The sequence below is a fragment of the Protomyctophum parallelum genome (genome assembly GCF_964188405.1).
Source record: "Protomyctophum parallelum genome assembly, chromosome: 3".
In the NCBI taxonomy this organism is placed as follows: domain Eukaryota; kingdom Metazoa; phylum Chordata; class Actinopteri; order Myctophiformes; family Myctophidae; genus Protomyctophum; species Protomyctophum parallelum.
Window position 1 is genome coordinate 43,892,995 of NC_139698.1, and position 23,575 is coordinate 43,916,569.

Genomic DNA, 23,575 nt, shown 5'->3' on the forward strand with positions numbered 1-23,575 from the left:
AGTATACTAGTTTTATTGACACCATATAATAGTATGACATTCGTAATTTCGTATGTCATAAATATGTAGTATTTATTTTTTTATTACCATAGTACAGTAGGACTTGGCACATATAATAACCACATATAATAGTATCAAATTGTTTTGATTACATAAATGGTGCATTTAAAAAATGTGTGCATTTATATAACGCCACGCTTTACATAGAATGTGCATTACATTCACCCATTCACACACACATTCATACACCGATGGTAGCTGAAACCATGCAAGGCACCACGCACATGCATACAGACACCCCCACCTACACATGTTTAGTGCACATGTGTGTTTTATATTCATATGTTGGAGTGGTGGAGAAAATGCACACCTCCAAAATGGAGGTTGTAGGGTCAGGGTGTTTGGCCAGGAGTGACAGCTCTGAAATGAAGGCATAAGTCAATTGGTTTCTCCGCACGCACACACACACACACACACACACACACACACACACACACACGGGTGATGGAAGGGGGGGGGGTTAAGGTTTGGGGAACAAGAGTAGATGGAGAGAAGGGCAGGTTGGGTGTAAAGGCTACAAGGTCACCAGGCTGGGGAGTCTGTGTGCATGCATATGTGGGGGATGTTTGTGTGTTTGTGCATGTGCGTGCATGCTGGTGGTTGGGTGATGTGTTGACCATATTCATATAGTGACCATTTTGCTCTTTATGTCTTACTCAGGGTGGGGTTTTCCACCTCTGAGTAAGAAGACACAAAAAAGAAAGACATGCCATCTTCAGTTTACTTCCTGTATCTGCGTGAAGTAAGTGGCCGCCTTTTTAGGAGACCGAAGCAGGTTGGCCCTTATTATTTCCAATGGAAGAGTGAACGTGAACACAGCCTGTAACAATCTTCCAAAGATTTTCATACTAACATCAGACTTGAGTTGCTACTTTTTTTCTCCATCTACACCAAATCTCTTCACCAAAAATAGCAGATTTGGTGAACGTTCCCACCAAGGCATGCTGGGGTTCAAGTTTTAAGTGGCAAAATGGCCGCTGTGTGTATAATGCTCACTGGTCAGTTCAGGACTTAGTAGGACTCGTGATTCTTTGTGCCTCCTGTCTCCCTCTGCTTTGGTATCACCCCTGGGACCCAGTCAAGGAGCAATAACAGTGTTTACATGTACTGGTGAAGGCACCAGCAGGAAAATCTGCTCCTCTAGGCCGGACGGACACACACGCGGCACACGCATGCGCACACACGCACGCACGCACGCACGCACGCGCACACATGTTCACACAAAGTGACGCACCTTGAACTCAAAGGTCAAAGACCATGTGTGCTCACACTCTTTTCCCTCTCACATGCACACACATGCACACCATAATGTGAGGGGTCACCCTGTGTGTTTACATTCTATCATGTACCATCTAACAGCAGGCCTGGATCAACATTTGGGCTGCACCATACCAGCCACGGAAACCCCCACTAAGCCCACTTGTTTTATTGTCACTGATGGAATCACCATTGATCAGTCTATATGCGTTTTCTCCTTGGTGAGAGACTTGTGGGTCAAAGGAGCATTGATATCATTTCATTTTGTACATAGATCATGTAGGTGCTTTCAGTTTGTTTCTAGCCATACAACCTTTTAATTTAGTAGTTGTCATACTTACAGTGTGCTTGGTGGGGTGGGAGTAAAGATTTGTTGTGACTGATGGTCTCTTAATTATTTATTTAGGTGTATTATGGGAATTATACTGTAACCGCACAAACAATACTGTGAACAGATTTTTTATTTCAAATAATGGATCAATATTTTCGAACAAAAATAGAGGGAAAAAACAAACTCTTATAGAAATAATCTGTGAAATCGTTTATCAATAGACAACAGACAAAGGTCCCAGATGTTTGTCAAATACTATTTGTTGATGATACCACAGTGCCATGTAGGCATTGGGCAACATGAGACGATTGATCAAAAACCAATTTATCCTGCAAACGAAAACACTGAGTATAATTCTACACTCTGTCACAGTCAAACGTCCAACAAGGACAACATTGTAACATGAATTGGGGTTTTCAGAGGTTAGTGATACATTTTACTACAATATCCTGTCTGACTGAATGACACTTGTGAATTGAAGGTGGCCTTTCCTTAATGACAACATCAGTAGAAGAGGAAAGAAGCCGGAACACATAAAAAGGGCTGATATATATATTTTTAGTGGTAGCACTTTTTGGTACGTTAACATATTATTACACATTGAGTGGGCATTGTGGTGTTTTTGACAGTAAACCAGTTCCTTTCCTCTGCTAAAATGGTATAAGGAGGACGTAATGCCTGTCATAACAGGTAACAACAGATTATGGCACAGTCATAAAATAAATGGTCATTGACAAAATATTTTGTTCTAAGGCAAGTACAGCTAATTTTACAAAATCCTTCCCCCACTTCCCACCAAAATATCACAGCTATCACCTGTTGTCATGGTGAGGGACTGACAATCACTGGCTGTTGAAACAATCAAGATTCAAGAGGTTGTTTTTGTCTCTCCTTTGACAACTTTATGAGTTATGAAGGGCCACATGAAAGTTGTGAAATTGTTAATGGTAGGTTCTGTCTAGTTTTACAATGCAAGTGCATATATTCCTTTATTTTCTTTTTCTTTTTTTCTTTTTTTACAAATTCCCACACCCCCCTGAGACCTAGATACAAGTAAAAGTCAAATTACAGACCTACCAAAACTTAAATTGCCATCACCAACACTGTCACAAAAAAATATTCCAAACAATATGCATTTTTTCAGCTTTGGCACAGTTTGTTGATGGGTGTAAAATTGGTGAGACGGATGTGTCCTTGTATTGATAATGGCATATGTCCATTCTGTACCCTCACCCTTGGACCTGAGCTTTTCACATTAAACCCCAATACACTATCAATGCCTATGGGTCAATGATATTCATATGGACACAATCATGTTTTTTATATATATAAACAGTGCCAATACACACACACACGCACGCACGCACACACACACACACACACACACACACACACACACAATATACATGTCCTCAAGAGTCCAAGGAAAATTTGGCATTTGTCTTTTTTAATGGCTTGTGGTTTTCTTCCAAATAAAAACTGGTAAATAAACACAAGGCTTTGTTCTGTTGGTAGAACAGTTCTACTGGCAAAGCCCTTGCTCGACAAGCATTATATTAGGATGCTTGGACACAGCCCCTTTAAATGCAGGAACGGTACCAGCAATGGAACAGATGTCCTGTCATTTGCTTTCCTGGTTTAGGGTTTGGACGTGACAACTCCTGTGAGTCCAACAGAGCTGCTGGTGAACTGACCAGCTGTGGCCCGTTCATTCCCGGCAAGTTAATCTCATGTCACACGCCTCAAAGATAGACTGCACCATCATCTTGGGGACCACGGTGGACCATTATGTCTCTCCTTTGGCCGCAATCTCTCCAAGAAGGAGGTGAGTGACTGGCTGGCTCGGCTAACTGGGATGTTGAAGCATGGTAGTTGGCTGGTCAAGTCTAGGTATTTGGTGGAATGGTGGCGGGGGCTTCTTCTTCTGGGAGAGTTGAGGTGTCGTATACAAGGGACAGGAAGATGGTGTACTGTAGTGTATATGAGTGGTCAGATGAATGTTCAGCATGAATTGCTCATGGAATTTGGCCAGGTCCTCGACCGTCTCAGGGCCCGTTCTCGTTGTAGTGGAGGGAGATGGGCCGGTCCCGCTGCACAGCGGGCATGTACGGCCAGTTGTAGCTGGACCCTGACAGCAGCATGTCACGAAGCAGCGTCTCGATGGGAGTCTTCCCCACCAGGCGAACGAAAAACAACTGCTCGATGACAGGCGAGGACACGATGCGCAGCGAGGGCAGGCGCAGCAGGAGCCGCCCGAAGCGGTTGGGCTGGCTGGGATACTGGTTCCTCACGTACTCCTCCAGCGCACACTGGGACTTCTCCTGGATGCTCTCCACATGAGCTACGTCTGAGAGCCCCATGGCATCTAGAGGGACACGAAGACAGGATAGGATTACATTAAAAATGATGTCTGATAAGCAAGAATGCAATACATGTACTACAGTATGTACACATTATCTATTCTTCACCTGTTTTCTCTAGTAAATTCAGTTCACTAATCAAGGTGTAAAGGATAGAGGCACTTTTTTTTAATCTCTGTGAACCCAGTCTACACTGTATCATCATTGATACAGTGTACAGATGGAATTAATGAAGCCAATGGTCCATTTGGTTCCATTAGTACAATTCCGAAGTTACCCAAAGGGTTAATATGATTCCTGACTATCATTCAATTAGCAGGGGACCCCAGAGAATCCCCAGACCCTACGCTGTAAACCAGTGACTTAGTGTTCGTTAGCCTTTCTCACATGCAATTATTTGCTGTGAGTGACAAAGTATGCGAAGACTAGGACAGTGCACAATTCCACACATTCGTTGAACTCTGTACTAAAACTGGCATAAAAGAACTACATATTCAGAATGCTGATGAATGAGTAGACCTTCATAAGCTAGTTAAAAGCATGGCTGTAGATGCAGGGAGGTACAGCATATTAAGCTCGTACTGTAAACACTCTTGTCACATTGAACTACAGCATTCCCTCTCCCCGTGGTTGGAAGGTCACGCTCAGCACTCCCACCGCCTCACACCTCTGGTTCCACCAGCCCTCCGCCTCAGAATGAGTCTCACACGACCAGGAGAGCGTGTTACGTTGTGTGATACTTTTCACACCCTCCGTACACAGGGGCTTTGTGCAGGAGGTCAGATATGTGTGAACTCGGAACTCATGCACATTTTACTGTGCACTGCTGCATGTTGTACATCTAGCAGCAGTGCTGCTATGCTCTCTGTCGCTGTCCCCTGTATGAACCCTCATTTGGAAGGCTGACTTGCTCTCCCTAAGTACTTTACTTTAGTTGAGTGTGCTAAGCACCACTGTTTGAAGCCTTTGTCTTTCCTGATGAGCTTCAGTTCCCGGCAACAAAAGATTTAATTTGGCTGATATTGTTTATGGGTTGTATAAAGCAGTGGTTCCCAAACTTTTTCATGTCAAAGACCCCCAAATTGACACTCATTAGCCCGCGGACCCCCCATTTGAAAAGATATGCCAGGGACCCCCATAAGAGAAGATATGCAGTTTGAGATGCATTAGTTTGACATGCATTATTCTACGGACCCCCATTTAATGGCATTTCTATCTCTGGGACTCCCAATTTATATTGTAAAATCAATGCTAATTTAACTCGGAGAGCATACAAATGGAACTAAATGGAGGAGATGCGTGACCATTTCGTTGTCGTTGACTGGTATACACATTGTAAGTGGGGCCATCCATGTGACTCAACACCCTCGCGTGCCAAAGAAGCAAGTCTGTGGGCGATTGCCCACACCAGACACCAACTCCCTTTGTCTGATACTTGGGCACACACCCAGGGGCAGTGGGGGTTAGTCATCAGGGTGGCCGGGCTGAGATGGACCATTTCTGAGGTGGGTTGATGGGGCTGGGTTTTATGCAGAAACGAGAGGGGGGAGGGGGGTTCTCAAAAGGCAGGGCTGATGATTGGTGTTTGATTATGTTATCTTGCTATACCAAGTCTTTATGGGGGGTGTCTAATAAGCATTTGTGTAACTAGCTTGTGTGTGCCCATCTCGATGTCTCTGACTGCTTGTGTTCAGATTTGATTGTGTCTTTGTGTTGATCTGTGCACACCGATTGAATGTATATGACAAAATTCACCTCAAGTCTGGTTTCTTCTTTTATTTTTTATGTAAATCATCTCGTCTCCCTTTTTTCAATGTGTGCAAATGTGTCTGTGTGCGCACACGTGTTTGTGTCATTGGTGTCTGTGTCTGTGTGTGTGAGTGTGAGTGCCCATGGGATGCTCAAGGCTACAGGGGTTATGTAGGTCATGGCAGTGGCTGTGGCGTATTCCCCTTCACACTGAAACCCACCATGCATAATTCAGCTAGCGTGGTCGGTGGGGGCAGGGGTTTTAGGACCCAAACTAGGCCTGGGGTTGGGTTTGGGGAAAAGAGTGGGGGCTGTAGAGGGGTCGATGACTGGTTTCAATAATAGATGGGAGCACGAGGGGGAAGAGTTTGATGAAAGAAATGAGATGGGAGCGATATATCTAGAACTACCTGCATGGAACAGTGCACAGCATATAGGTACACACAGAGCGAGGCTTACTAACTGTGACAGGAAGAAGACAGGGTTAGTGTGATTTTAACAAAAAACAACAAGAGACGCACACAGGGACTGAGACGCATCCTTGCTGCTGGCTTTCCTGCACCATCTCTCTGGGTCACAAGGCGTGATTTCCCCAGATCTGAAACCTAATCTGGAACCCAATGGTGGGAATGATGACTATGTAGATTATTATTATTATTATTTTTATGTAATTCTTAATTAATAAAGGGGAGTAGGTATAGTAGTAGGTAGGTATCCCTGGTATAAACATGAAAGAGGTGTTTCATTTTGAAAACCCACTAATAATTGCTCTGAGGGCGGAAGAAATATAGGGTGTCAAGAGTCAAAGATTAATCTTGTTTGAGCCAAATTGGATCCACAGAGCTACCCGCAACTTTTCAATAATGCATGCCATGCTATCAACAACCCATATTATAACCTGGGTATTTTTTACACAGTAAGACATTAAGGCTAAAAGGATAACACAAAAAAGTTCTGGAGACTTGTTTCTATTGTGGTCCTATGTATTAAATAAAAACTGCACACAATATTACACTATGGGCTATATCTTGCGCCACCCTTTATATAAACCTATTTGATTTTTTTTTTTACTATTCTTGCTAGTTGAACTATTTTAAAATGTTTTTCAAAATAGTAAAAATGGCAAAGAACATACATACGTACGTACGTAATATGTAATATGTTCTGCATGAAATTCACATTAGATTTAAACTTTTTGTTTTATTTATTAATATTATTTTATTCTTGCACAAATAGAATGAGAGTAATGAGACATACTGTAGTATACATACATACAATAAATGTATTCTTTTCTAAAAAGAAAAAAAGACAAAAAAAATAACAATTCTCAGAATTTGGGCAAGATTAAAATAATATTAATAAATAAAACAAAAAGTTTAAATCAAATGTGAATTTCATGCAGAACATATTAATCATTGAGAGAGAGAGAGAGAGAGAGAGAGAGAGATTACAGGCAGACAAACAGGTAATTCTCAGAATTTGGGCAAGAATAAAATAATATTAATAAATACAGAGAGAGAGAGAGAGAGAGAGAGAGAGAGAGAGAGAGAGAGAGAGAGAGATATTACAGGCAGACAAACGGGTAAGAGCTCATACAGTACTATAGTCAGGATTCCATGACTATCGTATTCTAGCTAATCTAAAGTCATGTTGCCAGGCCATAACAGCTTGCTGGCTGGCTGGCTAACATGGCAGACAAACTAATCCAGCGTTAGCTGTGCAACAGCTGTCCAAAGAAAGTCAAGAAATGGCAGCATGTGATTCGCTATTTACATGTTATAACATAAATATTCAAGAGTTAAATTATAGATGCTTTCAAAAGGAACTACTGTTTGGTGCTGTCTGGGATTAGAAAAAGGAATGAATTAATTGAATGAATTCACAGATATGTGTACTACAGTATGTTCCCCCCCCACCCTGCTTCATGTGCCCGCCCCCCCCTCCCTCCCAAACCAAACCTATATGTACTATGATGGGTAGGCTACGATGCGTACTATGGCCGTACGCATAGTAGATGCAAGGTAGCAACCAACCATGATAACCAACCATGACTGGCAGTGGAACTGTGGTACTATAGCAGTTACATATGGAGGTAATGAGACCATATCGAGTATGGTGGAGTAGGGGGGGGGGGGGGGGGAGGGAGGCGGGTCACATCTCGGTCAAACTCAGTGGAGGTGAAAAGGCTATAGTAGACTAAGTACTATTGAAGTGAGCCTGTGTGTAAGTGAGAGGTGAAGTTGAGGTCAAGCCTTCCATAGGTCAGATAGGGCTGTGTGATGAATTTACATTGACAGTAAATTGTCAAGCAATGTTCAAAGTTGAGAGTAATGCAAAAGAGTTTGAGTTCTCTGTAGGTCTTTGAACATACATGGAGATACTGTAAAACTATCTTGCGTTGTGAGCTTGTAGATGGGCAATTTTTTTTTATTCTTGCCTCTATCTTATATTATTTGACAATTTGGCATCAAGTATAGTTTATAGTATAGTATAGTTTATGGATTACCTTTGATGCACTAATGGGCTTTTTTCATGTTACTCCCCCCACACACTTTATTTTTAGGTATTACAAATATCTTATAAGTCCTTATAAGATATTTAGAGTTCTTATATAAGTCCTGTAAAGTCCTGTAAAGCACTTTGCACTGCATTTTATGTAATGAAAGGTGCTCTATAAATAAAGTTTATTATTATTATTATTAAAAAGTAAATATAAAGTTCCTTTGAGAAGTTTCTTTCTTAGATGTACAGTCCAACACCTGCACATGTTTGGATATGTACTAGCCTTTGTTCATGCCTATATTTCTTTTTCTCAATATTTTTATTGCCTTTTTTTGTATAATATACAATACATTCACACACACACACACACACACACACACACACACACACACACACACACACACACACACACACACACACACACACACACACACAGATATTGCACATAATAGTCTGTATAGTATTCATGTATGTCTCCCAAAGCTGGACAAAATCATTCTGTCTGCCCCTAACTGTATAAGTAAGTCTTTCCAGTCCAATACAATTCATAATTTCCTTTTGCCACATCCTCAGTGTTGGAGCGTCTGTGTTTTTCCAGCATTTTCCAACAGCTCTCCTTGCTTGAAGAAATCCAAAATCCAAGATTTTTGGTTCGCTGTCTGTAGAAAGTTTTTTGGACATATTCCAAGTATACAGAGCTTTGCGTTCTAGATATTTCTGACAGACACGTTATAACTAAATATTTTCATTTTAGGACACTCCCACATACAGTGAAATAGAGTACCTTTCTCTGTTAAACATTTAGTACAAACATCTGGAATACTAGCAGACATATGATGGAGTTTAACAGGAGTTATATACATTCTCATTAACCATTTATATTGAAGTAGTTTAAACCTTGTATTTATTGTCTGTTTTTGTGCTTTTAAACATGCCTGTTTCCACTCTGTCTCATCAATGTCTTCTTGGATGTCTAGCATTTAATTTGTCTATTGTTGAATCAGTACTGTAGTCAACTAACAGGTTATAGTAGGCTATACCGATATGCCTCCCTTCTCTTCTGAAATCAATGTTTATGTTTTCTCAAGTATTGATAGGGGTGGTATATACATTATCCGAACATGTTTTGATGAAATGTAGCTTTTTAATTATAAGTATTTAAAAATATATATATTTGGGATTTGGTATCTTACGTACGTTTTTTTAATTGTTTTAACATCTGAGGAATATAAATATAAGTGTAGTGGTAAATCTGGAATGGATTCTTGTTCGATGTTTACCCATATTGGGGGTGAAGTGTTTTTAAAATAATACGATGCACCTGTCAGCTGTAATAATGTAATATACCATCTAAGGTTAGGCATCTGGAGTCCCCCTCTTTCATAAGGCAGATATAGCAAATTGAAGCGAAGTCTAGCTTTCCTTCCGTTCCAAACAAATCTGCTAAATAGTTTAGTAAAATATCAAAAAAGATATTTGGAAGTGACAATGGAATAGTTTGAAAATATTATATACATTTTGGCAGAATTGACATTTTTATTATATTTATTCTTCCAATCATGGCTATGGGCATATTGGACCATGCAGTGTCTCTGTTGTTTTGTCCACTAGAGGGTTATAATTAGCTGGGACCATTTCCCCAATATCGGGTTGATCATAACACCCAAGTACTTAAAACCCTCAGTGGTTGTCATGCATGGGGTATTTACTGTGGGACTTTGTCTTTCTTCCTTATTAAGGAACATTAATACAGACTTTGAGTTATTCATTTTATATCCAGAAAACTCTCCGAAGTGTTCGATTAGTCTGCTTAGATTTGGAATACTATTTTTAGTTAGTACTACTATACTAGTTAGTATCTCTGCAGCTGGGTTTGTGTATAGTAGTTTAATCCAGATATTTAAAAATGTTTTCAAATGAGGGTCTGTGGCCAAATGTTTAAAATGGGGTCCTTGGGAATCATGGTCTCCCTCAGTAGTATAAATACCTCCTCTTATGATTTGTTTTTGACAATTATTTATTTTAAAATAGCTATTAATGAATATGACTATAAATGGTAAATGGTCCATTTATATAGCACCGTTATCGAAGGCGCTTTACATATATTGTGCATTACATTCACCCATTCATACACCGATGGCGGCGGAAACCATGCAAGGCACCAACCAGCACATCAGGAGCAGGTTGTCTTACTCAAGGACACTTCGACACTAACTCTGGGGGAGCCCGGGTTCGAACTGGCACCACAAACTAGTGTTTGTTCAGTAACATGGGTGGTTTCCCTATCTCTGTCTCCAGGTCTTAAATGAATAGAAAATATATTTTCAGGTCGGGATACCAATTTTATCCAATCAGAAGAGCGAACTCATAAAGGATACAGAATAAACAAGTGAAATTGGTAGCTAGTGATGAAACAAAACCACAAAATGTGCAGAAAACAATCAAACTGGAACACCATAAAATGTAAAAAGAAATTCTCTCTCCCTGAAATTGATGACCCACCGGAAAATGTATTTTCTTCTCACTAAAAAGCTGCAGAGACGTTGAACAAACACTCAATAGAAATGATTCTACTATAGGAATATAGAGCTTTAACGTTTTTAACCTAAAACCTTTTGTGTTTGTTGTTCTCCACATAGTGAATATGTATGGCAGCTCACCAGAGGTGAAGAGGACGATGGACTTGAGGCAGGAGTACTCGGCAGTGTCCACCTGTAGGGCCTTGAGCTTCTCCACCTGCTCCTGGAACACGCGGATGTGATCCATGAAGGCCACCACGCGCTCCGCCGACATGGGCGAGGCATGCAGGCCAGCCGCCGCCAGCAGGGGGGCCACGTGGAGGGGCATGGAGCACTGGGCAGCGTTCAGGACGAAAAGCTCACTCCAGGACATGCGCAACAACGCCACCTAGGGTACAGGAGTTATGGGCACAATTGTTAAATGATTTGTATTTCTAAATGCCATTAAGGCCTTTAATTGTCTGTGAACCTTAACCCATTTTGACCTGAGATCAGATTCTAAAAATGTCGTTCTTCGATTTTTCAAAAAATAGCAGACCTACAAGCTCGTATCGCGCCACTCGGTGGCGCGATATGAGCTTGTAGATCTGCTATTTTTCAATAGCTAAAGCATAACATGATGCCAACACCAAAATGGGTGCCCGGTCAGAATGGGTTAAGGTCCTACAGGTGGACACCACCGAGTATTGCTTGTTCAGTGTGGGATCTCTGTCGGTTCTCTACGTGTAAAGTGTCTTGAGACAACTTGTTGCGATTTGACACTTTAATATAATTGAACTGAATTGAATTGAAATTGAATATAACATAATACAGATGACTGTGCATAAGGATATTGATGAAGACTGTGTGCCATCACATTGATGCCACCAACTCACCTGGTCCATAAGCTGCAGGTCAGGGAAGAATGGGATGTTCTTGGCCCACTCCACGGCACTGAAAAGCAGCCTGGCTGCAAGCTCACAGATGTTCTCAATGCCCATCAGGTTATTTCCCTGCATGCACTGTGCTCCATAGCGGGATGTTGGATAGGGTTCAGCACGCAGCAACAGAGAAATGAAGCCAGATAGGTAGGGCTGGCCATTGTAAGGGTCACTGCCATTGGTCAAGTACTGTCCTGGGCTGGTCTGGGAGTTGGACATACGTCCTCGCTGGACAGCTGCCAGAAAAGAGTACAGAGATACAGACATCGGTTAGAATTTGAGAGCCTGATACAGTAGTAGGGCATCAGTTGTATCTTAATAGAAGATATCCCTTTGAGGTAATAATAATTATTAACGATAATAATGATTAACATATTCATTATTTCTTTCTTTCTATGAATCTTTCTTTCATCCTTTCAATCCCGCCCTCTGCTTTATTTCAGCCCAGCTATACACATGTACCACAGTAAAAATCAGGACCTGAAAGCTTCTCTGTCAACACACTGTCATTATGGGGTCCTGCACTAACTGCCTTGATTTAGTAGGGCTGCTATCACACCATGCCGTAAACCACAATCTGCTCTACAGCCACAGGGGCTCTGCACTGTCTCACAGGAAACATATAGGAGGGCGAACTGCAGCTAAAAGCCCTGTCATTTACTGGAGAGGAGAGGAGAGGATAGACTTAAAGCCAATGGCGGTGAGAAAAGCATAGGGAAATGTTTCTGGCTAAGTGTGTCGGCAGACTCTACACAGTGTCTCATCCTGGTCAGACCAACGCCTTACTCTATATTGCTACTATGCATCAATGAGTAATGACAAGCAGCAGACGGTAAAGACATCGCACTTCTTCACACCTTCACACAGACACTCCCATCCTCCCGCTTGCACTGGCAAATGGCTCAACCTAAGGCAAGGAGGGCGCACAGAGGCCATGCTCTCACTAACTTTTGCACACGCACACACACACACACACACACACACGTCCCAACCCCCCTCGCCAAGCAATGATGATGCGGTGAGTGCTTAAAGGCCCATTTGGAAAACACCTGTTCAGCCATCCCTGCTGTCTAACTAATAACTCCATCTACTGTTACAGAGAGATGGAATAAAGAGAGAGAGAGAGAGAGAGAGAGAGGGGGGGGGGGGGGGGGAGAGAGAGAGAGAAGGTAATGAAAAGGCAAGCGAGAAATGGGAGTGCCATTGCAAGAAACTAAAGAGCTACAAAAAGTGTGATAAAGTAGAGAAAGAGAGCGAGAGGTGATAAGTACAAGGAGGACTGAGGCCAAAGGGGATGTGGTGCTCACAACGCATCATGATACGAATTAAATTGTGATATTATTAAACATAATATGAAAAATAGATATCAGGCAGTCTTCATTTCCCAAAAGGAAATGCTTGTATTTTATTCAGTGGGACCACTATTGCCACTGGCGATAACAATGGGAGAGGGCAGATATCAAACGCAGTTGCATGGATTTCACCCAATCCCCCACCAGCAAATCGAACCCTAGTGGTTGAATACAACATGGAGGTGAGGTTTGCTACAGAGGGAGAAATGGTTTATGAAGAGACAGGTGGAGGCAGAGAACCAGATCTGGGAGAGAGAGAGAGAGAGAGAGAGAGAGGGGAGGGGGAACAACAGTTTGGAAAATGCTTTTCAACCCTGTGTCACCTGTCATCTCAAACACAGCAGCTGTGTCAGTCCAATGCACGACAGTGCGCCTGCCCAAAAAAAGACAAGAGGTCAAATCACTCGCGAATGCCATAAAGATGCCGTTAATTCTTCCCTGTCACCCACATGGAAAAAACTAAAAAACATTGGACAAAAGATTTCGACCTAAAAAAATACTAATTTTTGCTGCATGTGAGCTCATTTCAACCCACATTCCCAGAAAAAGAATGCAGTCTCCTTTGGCAAACAACGGCGTCTGAGCTATGAAGAGGTGTTGCTTGTCACAAAAACAACATTGCACAATGGGACATTCCTTGTCACTCACACTCACAACAGCACAGCTCTCACTCTGTACATAAAAGATGTGGACTTTTGACACACAGAACCTTTCATTAGCAGAATTCCACAATTTCCAGAAAACCACAACTGAACTTCACTGAAGTGTAATTTATATGGTTCGTACTTGGTCTTGCATTAATTAATGGTTAATCCTCCAGAACATAAATACAATCGATCCACTTGACCTCTCAAAAGCCTCATTGTGGGGGTCACTCGCTAGTGGCAAACGACATCTGACAGGAGACACACTGCTCTTTCTATTTCCTGGCCTACAAGACAGGGGTGCGGACACTACGGTTTGTTTGATTTATCAATTTTTTTTATTAACAGTTGTATAAGCACAGTTTGAGGAAAGCACAGTTCAATACGGTATACTAAGAGGATTGAGATAACCAGAAAGGCACTGAGGCTTGTTAGAGCAGTGAAGAGAAAACAAGCTTGAACAGTGAGGCAAATCGAGGTTGGATGTTCTGGGATAAGCAAAAAAGAGGGGTTGGCTAAACTTGCATGTCTATTCTGCACATCACTGTGGTAAAAGCATTGGAAAACATTCTTGTTTCGATTTGCACCAATAATACCACCAACATAAAACTCCTGTCCACTGTAATGGCAGCACGGAAACATGGAGTTGGAAAGTGGCATAGAAACCTAGGCACCACGGGGTATTTCAGCAACACCATTTCATAATGCCACTACAGCACATGGCAGCGAGTGCACACTCTGTGCTCAGCTGCCCTGGATTACCCTCTGGGTCAGACTGCAGGAGGAATTACAGAGGAGGTGCGCCAGCTAAATACAATTAAGGCCCATGAATGTTGGGACTAAAAGGTCATGGTGTCTGCCGGAACGCCGTAGACACATAATAGATTTGGCTCAGTCTACTACTCTACACTTCCACTAATAAAAAACAAATTACTCTGCATGACCATGCGCGTGCATGTATGAGTATTTATATATTTATGCATGTGGTGTGTGTACAGTGTGTGCCAGGCGTGTGTGTCAGTCCATACAATGCACGCAACTGGCCTAACAACATATGCCATTTGTTTACACTTAGCTAGAATTGTACACTGAAGCACAGAGGAATTCCTGTACCCCTTGTAGTCACAATCTACCTGTTGAGTAGCCCCATATGGTACCTCAATCCCTACGCTCTTACTGTAGCTCCGAGATGAGGTTCCACCGCTTAGCCTTCCACTGCGTTTCAGAATCGGCGCATGGTTTCCACTAGGAACATTTCTTACCCTTTTCTGCGTATCTTATCCAAAAAGTAAAGGTCGGATAAAGAGCTAAACTATTTTTACTTTATTAATGGACAAGAATCTCCAACTTACGGGTTGAAACGAGCGTTTAAATCACTTTTTTAGCCATGTTTGAAGTCCACTGACTTCAGTTCACTCGACATTCGACCAGGGGGGGTGCTAATGTTGCCTCTCCGGCTGCAACTTCCTTGCAAAACATGGCTAAATAAGTGATTTAAACGCTCGTTTCAACCCGTAAGTTGGATTTTCTTGTCCGTTAATAAAGTAAAAATAGTTTAGCTCTTTATCCGACCGTTACTTGTTGGATACGATGTGCAGAAAAGGGTAAGAAATGTGACCTAGTGGAAACCACCGGTTCTGAAACACGGTGGAAAGCAAGGACGGTGGGACCTCATCTCGGAGCTACAATATGAGCGTAGGGACTGAGGTACTACATGGGGCTACCTGTGCATGCGTGCGCAATGCGCATGCACACAGCGTGCGTGCGTGTGTGATGTGACACTCAGGTGTCATTGCTGTAGCTCTCACAGTGACCCATTTAGCTTGGCCCTGAACTCTGACCTACAGGTCACTTCTTCATGACACACCAAGTCCTGTGGCAAAGAAAATAACTGAGAATGACTTAGACTGTCAGACAGGAGCTAAGAGATGGAATAATATGCAAGGCGAGAGAGAGAGAGAGAGAGAGAGAGAGACAGAGAGAGAGAGAGAGAGAGTGGAGAGAGAGTGGACAGACAAGTAGAAAACATCCACAGAAAAAGTAAGAGCTCAGTCTTTGACTCTCATTTCACTTTGATATCACTCAATCTAGGAGGTAGATTTCCTTAAAAATAGTAAAACAAAATAGGAACTAAGTATGTAAAATTGAATCTAATCAAAAGTTGTATGGAGTTGAGTGTGTTGAATTGACCCTAACCCTGGTGTGTGTATTGACCATGTAAGGCTCAAAGTGTACTGAGTGTGAATGACACAATGGAATGAGAGCGCAGAGCGGGAGCAGTAACAAAAGGCAGATAGTGACAGTCAGAAGACAGAAGTATAATATGGAGCCCTTTACAAGACAATACAGTTCCTCAGCTAATTTGTATCCTGTACCCAAACATTTAAAAACAAATATCTATTATTTCTATGATCACTTAATTATCTGGCTCTTATTTCCTTATGAAGCACTTGAAAACGGGAAAATATGTTTTATTTGGGTGTAGCCTATGTATTGCTCTATCCTCCTTGCTTCTACAATCTTCTTAGAATGTTGGCGCACCAGAGTTTTTGTTTGCTTTACTGTAGCACGTATTTTAAATAACTAATGCTATAAACAAACCCTGTATTATCTTTTAACTATAATGGAGAAAACAAGCATGGGGGGGGGGGGGGGGTGTATTTCCGACCAACTCAATATATCTTCAAAGTGTTATTTCAAGTAACATGGGTGACAAACAAAAACAGGTTGGGCTACTTAAGTCACAAACATCAGCATCAGTCAATCAGGCATGTCTGTTAAAGTGATTGATGGAATGCACCTGGACTACAAAGTTACATTTAGATTTTTAACCAATAACCAACCCTGACGTCCATATTTCGGGCATGCTATTATAGGTGACAATTATCCAAAACACACACACACACGCGCACGCGCCTATATATGTATGCTTAATAACTTACACCATGTTGCACTGTGAAAATAGCTCATCTGCAAGCTCACAGATCGGTTGTTAGATCTGCTATTTTTGCCACCCAACACATAGTCTTATGCTGAAGTATAGACCAGACTTAAGTGGTTAATTAGCACCATGTATCAAAGCAAGTATAGTTGTGAACTCCTAGGATGTCCAATAGACAATTATTACAGATACAGTAGGTGGGAAAAGAATGAGAGCAAGTAAGCAACAGGTGAGGTCCACATATAAGCACTTCCGGGTTTTCACCTCACCTGCACTTACTTGACCCTTTCTCATGAAAGATGTTTACTGTATAGCGTACTTACACTCATCTTGTTGTACAAATCAATACAATTTTATTTCTTTTAATATATATATATAAATCTTTATATATGTATTAAATATTAGCCTTTATAATCCAGAGAAACATAGAAAATGAAGGGTCAGTAACAGCAACATGTGCTATAATGTGAAGTGAGGCCTCCGGCAATAACAGTCCAAAAACATGGTTTCAAGAGGGGAAGTACTTTAGTATAACAGCATAACCACTGCTACTGTGATAGGTAAAGGTTTTTTGAAGCCTGGGGGGTTAAACTACAACATTGCCATGTTAAATTGCCTGCTGTTACAAGCCCAGTGTCGGGGTATGGATTAGTCAATACATGGTTAGCCTTTAGCGCTTCAGTGGGGTATTTGCACAATTCAGAGCCCAAGGTTGTCTCTCACATATGGACTTTGACTTGAACCTGTGTGTTAATGTTTTAGTTTCCATTGACCTATATGCAACACCTCTTTTGGGTTTTTGTTGCATGAACTAGGGTCCTGAGCAGCGGCAGAAATCTCACTTTGTGCGGGATCGAGTGCCTATTGCAGATTGTTTTTAATGAGATTGCATGCATATTAATGTGTGGGTGCATGTGTGCATGTACCTTCCCTAGCTTCGAGCTCACAAATGTAGTTCAAGAAAAACACTACAGACATGACATTACATAATTAATCTGTGCACACCAGCATTACCAGTACACTGAAATACATAAATAGTGTATTTCTTATCACTTTAGTTATTATAAGGCACTTCCAAAATGAGAAGGGAAAGTCTAAAAGTCTGTAAATTTATTTTTCAACCAAGCACAAGCCTTGTTTTTTTTGTGGCGACAACAATTTTGTAAGAATATGTCAGTATTTTCAACTGCCTCATTTAGAGTACATAAATGTAACATCCATGTGTCAAGCATGTCTCAAACACTGACAACACTGGAGTTCAACTACCTGTGTAGTGTCAGTGTGTACTAGAAAAATAATAGTGCCATGCTCTATACATTTTGTATAGAGCATGGCTATATACATTTTGTATATAGAGCATGGCACTCAATATTAAAGCTTTAACCACTTGAACCCCAGCATCCCTAAATATAGCCTATCTACAAGCTCACAAAAAAGCTGACGGAAAAAAGCAATCCAAGTACAGTTAACTCAGATCTGTTTTTACTAAGAATAGAGGGTTTAAGTGGTTAAATATTTGCACCCAAGTACTGTATGGTGTTTGGGATCAAGTCATCCATTATAAAGCATCTTTTTACAATCATATGCTCACAGTGGGAAATCACCCTTTTAAATTATGCTAAATCGGAAACTCTTCCTTCCAGTACCAATTTTTAATATAGTTTAAATAGAAAAGCCAGTAATCACACCATGAATAAAGTTACGTTATCATAGGCCCTATATGAATATATACTGTATAAGCTAGGATTGTCTGAAATGTTAGTAACTATAACTATAAAGATAATTACGTGGGCATCTATACTGATTATTATAGTTGTGGTTTATGACTGCCATCCACTTGAGTTACATTTTTTAAACTATATATTATGTTATCAATATACTGTAGTTATGCTGGCGTGGACGTTCCATTACTGTGCCATTTCCTCTGGCCTCATTAAAGAGACATGTTGAGATGACAACCAGAGACTCAGGGCTCAGTTCATATCCAGAAATGATGTAGCCTACATACATTTTATGTGTCAAAAACAGTCAACATTTATCAGAAAATGCCTTAGACAGACTTCAACTTGCAAAGCGGTGCCATGCCACAATATCTTGGTAATGAATTACAAAAAGTCTCTGTGCAAAGAAAATCTAAATGATGATCATTTTCACAAATAGAATTTGATATGGATACAATAGAACAATTGTTTACGAAATAACAATGACAATTTTCAAATCAGAAGAGTCTCACTCCCATGAGTGAAACATATTTGAAATATTATTTTGATATTAATTTCACCAAAGAAGTTGGTTATTTTGGAAATACACAAATACTAATGAAAATGTTACGCAGATTTGGCTATAATTCATATTATACATGCCACCATTGGTTCCTTTTAAAGCGACTCCACTGCACAATGCGAACGGAAACATGACTTATGTATGACCTCTGGGGATGATAATAAAAGTGTTACTGTACATGTGCATTCACAATTCCAATGCTTTTCAGTTCACAGCAAACTTGTGTGTGTGTGTGTGTGTGTGTGTGTGTGTGTGTGTGTGTGTGTGTGTGTGTGTGTGTGTGTGTGTGTGTGTGTGTGTGTGTGTGTGTGTGTGTGTGTGTGTGTGTGTGTGCGCGCGCACATGTGCTGGGTGTGGGCAATAGGCTATACTACCGGTATTCACATTTTCCCATGTATGTATGTCATAAATGTTCTTTCCTATCCTGCCAATCATTTTGGTCTATGTGGGTTTTATTAGAAAAAAACACTTTTTTCCATAGCAAAAATGGAAATACATCTGTATCAGATGAATACCTTGGGAATCAATTCATTCATAGTCAATATGATATATACAGACTGTCTGCTGAAAGACATTTGGGGTAGCCTTTTGGCGTCCCTTTGACCTCAAATGCACTGACACGTGAGAACTTGGCACATGTGCCAAAATGCTTTTAACATAGTCTATATTTAAGTGTTTTGCAACAACTTGAGGTAGCCTATAGACCTAGACACACTATAGGCCATACAACATAAATGTGCAGGATACCATGACTGAACTCATTATTTTCAACGTCGCTTATCCATCAGTATGGGCATATCTGGTGTGCAATTAGGAGCAAAAAGCACAGGCCTTGTTTTTGTGGATGAAAGGTCAACAGACTGCGGTGCGTCAGGCGATTTCCTCGGGTTCACTCCGTCAGAAAGGGGCATGACCGAGTCAATTCAGCCTGCGGGTGCTTTGCAAGTGCGAAGATTATGTGTACAGTGTATACACTACATACACGCACGCACACACACACACACACACACACACACACACAAACACGACTACTACACTACACTATTGGTGCAATGGTGCCTTAACAACGTGATAACTTTAAAGATCGCATATGGGTAATTGGGACAGATATTTCCACCCAACTCCATTGTATTTTGATCATAAGATTTGGAGTTTGAGAAATACAATGGCATCATATTATAACATTGGTCATCATTAAGAACTGGAATAGCCTATATATATTTGTAAATGAATAAGTAGGCCTACATGAACAGGAGCAAATACAATATGACACACATGACATGTACTAATCTTACATCTGTTGGTTTTGAAAACATGTATCACTTGATGTTAAACTGTCTATGTGCACGATATGACCAAAATTAAAACAAAATTAAAAAAGAGAGAAATGCAGTGTCAATGTCATATATATATATATATACAGTATATATATATATATATATATATATATATATATATATATACACAAATTACACATATACACAGTATATATATATATGTGTGTGTGTGTGTGTGTGTGTGTGTGTGTGTGTGTGTGTGTGTGTGTGTGTGTGTGTGTGTGTGTGTGTGTGTGTGTGTGTGTGTTTACTCACACAAGTTTCCAATTGGTAATACTAATTGTATCATCTAATATTTGCAATAGGCCTATGGCTAATTTTATATAATGTATAACTTATTCATAAACAAAATTGCCAAAACATTGGCCCAAAAATAATTCGCAACCTCCATAAGTCAATTGTATATAGTCTAATTAGACTTTTATAAAACATCCATGATCCCATCTTTGATCTATATATAGGCTCTAATATTATTTATTTATTAGTATTATGGTACCTGGTAAATGTATGGTACCGTAAATATAGACAGCTATGCCTTGGGTATAGACGTAGCCTAATTTCGCACGTTATAATTACTATCACAATATTGCTCTCTCACTGAGCGGATTGCAATGAGGTTCGCTGACTGATTAGAAGCGAAGCGCTCTCCTTATAGGAGGAACACGTTGCCACTGTTCCTAATTCGCACTAATTGACCCGTTGTTACTCATACACAATACAACAAATGTAGCGGGATCCTCTTATAACGGCTGTGGGTGTTGGGGAGCAAACACCATAATTAATATGAGCACAAAGACAAACCTCTTTTTTTTCAGTGTATAACAAACAAACGCGCGGGCACGCACAGTCACACACACACACGCACACACACACACACACACACACACACACACACACACACACACACACACACACACAGCTTCAAATTGCTTCAACATTACGCACAACTTTGCGCACATAAATCTGGTAGGCTATATTGTAAATCAAAGCACAGCTTCGATCAAAACATATAGGCTATGCATCATCAACCACCGACAGAAGCTTGCCTCACCTTCTCTCCTCATGCCTACTTTTAGGCACTTTTTGAGTCGGCAGTACTGGCACTGGTTCCGATGGTGCTGGTCGATGGGGCAGTCACGATTCCCTCTGCAGGTGTAACTAAGGTTCCGCCTCACCGAGCGCTTGAAGAAGCTTTTGCATCCCTCGCAGGTGAATTGACCGTAATGCTTGCCACTGGATTTGTCCCCACACACCATGCAGTCCACGTTGGGGATCTTGTCCCCGGAAAGTGCATCGTTCCCCGGGGTAGAACCGTTGGGCGTCCCCGGTGCCCCGCCAGGTTCCTGGCCGCAAATCTGGAGCTGGGACCCCGGATCTGCGGAAATGTTCTCTTGCCACTGGTTTACTACCATTGCCATACTATCCCAAACACTTTGATTCACCCACCAAGAGACTCCGTTGCGCGGGGAGGGGATAGAAATCCGTTCTGACGTTTAGGGAAAACAAGGCAGGGCGAACAGGCGCTTCCCACTTCCTTCTGAGATTAATGTGGGACTAAAATGTGTTCAATCTAGTATTTTCTATATTAATGGTATATATTTTTTTTTAAATAAAAGTTTACAAAAACGTCAAGGTATTAACATGATCATTAGCCTATGTAAGAACGTAACATAGCCTACAATTCCCAGTTCTACTCACTGCACAGAAATCCATAAACGCGTTCTCTTCAAAGTTTGACCCTCTTGAGCGTAATAGCGTATCAATACATTAGGCTTAAATGTTGAAAGTGCTCAAATAAAAAACTTGTTTTCGAAAAAATATATTAAAAAAAACAGCTTCTTTGAGTCGCTGCAGCTAGCCTAATGTTTTTCTCTCTCAGACTCAGTGAATTGGAATTGAATAATTGTTGTCTCGTCACGATTGAAGGTAAATATATCTTCCAAGACGATGTTTCCTTCCGATCAATCACACCAAATCAATACCAGCCATACATCGGCCAATTTGCAGGGTTACAAACTCACATAAATCGTAATGAGCAATCACGAAAAGTTGTCCTTGGAGTTCTCGTGCGCCGCGTTTGATAAACTCGTCCTTGCAGCCTACCGCAAAAAGGTGTGCGTTCTGATTGAAGAAGAAGTGAGTTTATTTACGCGCAAAAAGGCTTTTGACAGTCAAGTGTACTTCTCCCTTCGGCGGTCGGTCGCATCTCTGAGAATCATACTTAAAATTTGGTGAAAGTGACACTAAACATCCCGGCCAGAATGGGAGCGCCCTGTAGCCGCGCTCCATGTAGGGCCACAATCTCCAAATAAGGGCATGCCGCCTCCTCCCATCGAGAGAAGCAAGTTATGAATGGCCACTCACAATTGGTAAGGGAATAATAGAAAAGTAAGGGGCTATTTAATTGGACCGCGGTCGATTGGGTTGCCTTTGATTGACAAAGGAGTTGACAGAGTGCAATAGGGGTATACTGTCTGTATAGCCTATAGTTTCTCAATATCGTGATGAGTCTGTGAACACATTGAGCACAATGATAAAGAATGAAATAATGACAAAATAAAGATCTATGCCTGTTAGAAGTGCATGGTAATAGGATACAACTGAAATTACTGAATATCTATCTAACGTTTTAAAAGTGTAGTAGCCTTAATATCTGCATTTTATGATGCTTTAATCATCACGATCCTTATTGTGATATTACAAACATAAATTAGCATGTAGGCTATATCATATATAATCTGATGAATCTGGATTGACTTTAATGATACTGAGCTCTAAATTTAAATGCACGTGCCAAAAAGAGAGAGACAGGGAGAGAGAGAGAACATTTCTCTCACCTCCGCTGTGACAACAAAAAGGTGGCAAACGCCTTGCCAACACTTACAAACTCCTAAATGTTTTACCAGTTGAGAACGTGTTGATTCTGTCGGTTTGTTGTGTGTATTGCTTTGCCAGCTGGATCTCAAAGCACAAAAGGTCATTGCGTAATTAACAGTGACTGTAGTGTTGTTCTCTAATGAGGTTTTCCCCTATCCCTGTAGGTCTTGATTTGGCAAGTGAAGGTAAGTCCCCAATAATAATATGGGGTGTGTATGTATATCCCAATCCCATGTTGTATTTAGCCGCATCAATCTTCATTTGCATGAACACATTTTCACCAGTTTGCGCAAATGCGCACTCGTGATCAAGATAAGTTCTGTATGTCACTATAGGCTTTGTAGCATATATGTGTGTGTGTGTGTGTGTGTGTGTGTGTGTGTGTGTGTGTGTGTGTGTGTGTGTGTGGGGGGGGGGGGGGGCTGTTTGTCTGTGTGTGGCTG

The 23,575-nt window shown here is 41.1% G+C and overlaps 1 protein-coding gene across 1 annotated transcript; it reads right to left on the bottom strand.

Annotated features, from left to right (window-relative positions):
- Positions 1–1,785: 1,785 nt before the first annotated feature.
- nr2f5 (nuclear receptor subfamily 2, group F, member 5) lies at positions 1,786–22,443 on the bottom strand. The gene is made up of 4 exons (XM_083760616.1): positions 21,307–22,443; positions 11,654–11,934; positions 10,920–11,166; positions 1,786–4,013 (listed from the first exon to the last, which is right to left on the bottom strand). The coding sequence occupies exons 1-4, from the start codon at positions 21,671–21,673 to the stop codon at positions 3,694–3,696; spliced, it is 1,215 nt and encodes a 404-aa protein (XP_083616742.1). The 5' UTR covers positions 21,674–22,443; the 3' UTR covers positions 1,786–3,693.
- Positions 22,444–23,575: the final 1,132 nt, after the last annotated feature.

Bases quoted from the DNA above. Each gene is read 5' to 3' on its own strand.
- nr2f5 (XM_083760616.1), bottom strand. From the start codon at position 21,673: ATGGCAATGGTAGTAAACCAGTGGCAAGAGAACATTTCCGCAGATCCG. The intron at 11,167-11,653 runs GTGAGTTGGTGG...CCTGTACCCTAG, and splicing joins ACCTGCAGCTTATGGACCAG to GTGGCGTTGTTGCGCATGTC. The intron at 4,014-10,919 runs GTGAGCTGCCAT...GTGTCCCTCTAG, and splicing joins CATCGTCCTCTTCACCTCTG to ATGCCATGGGGCTCTCAGAC.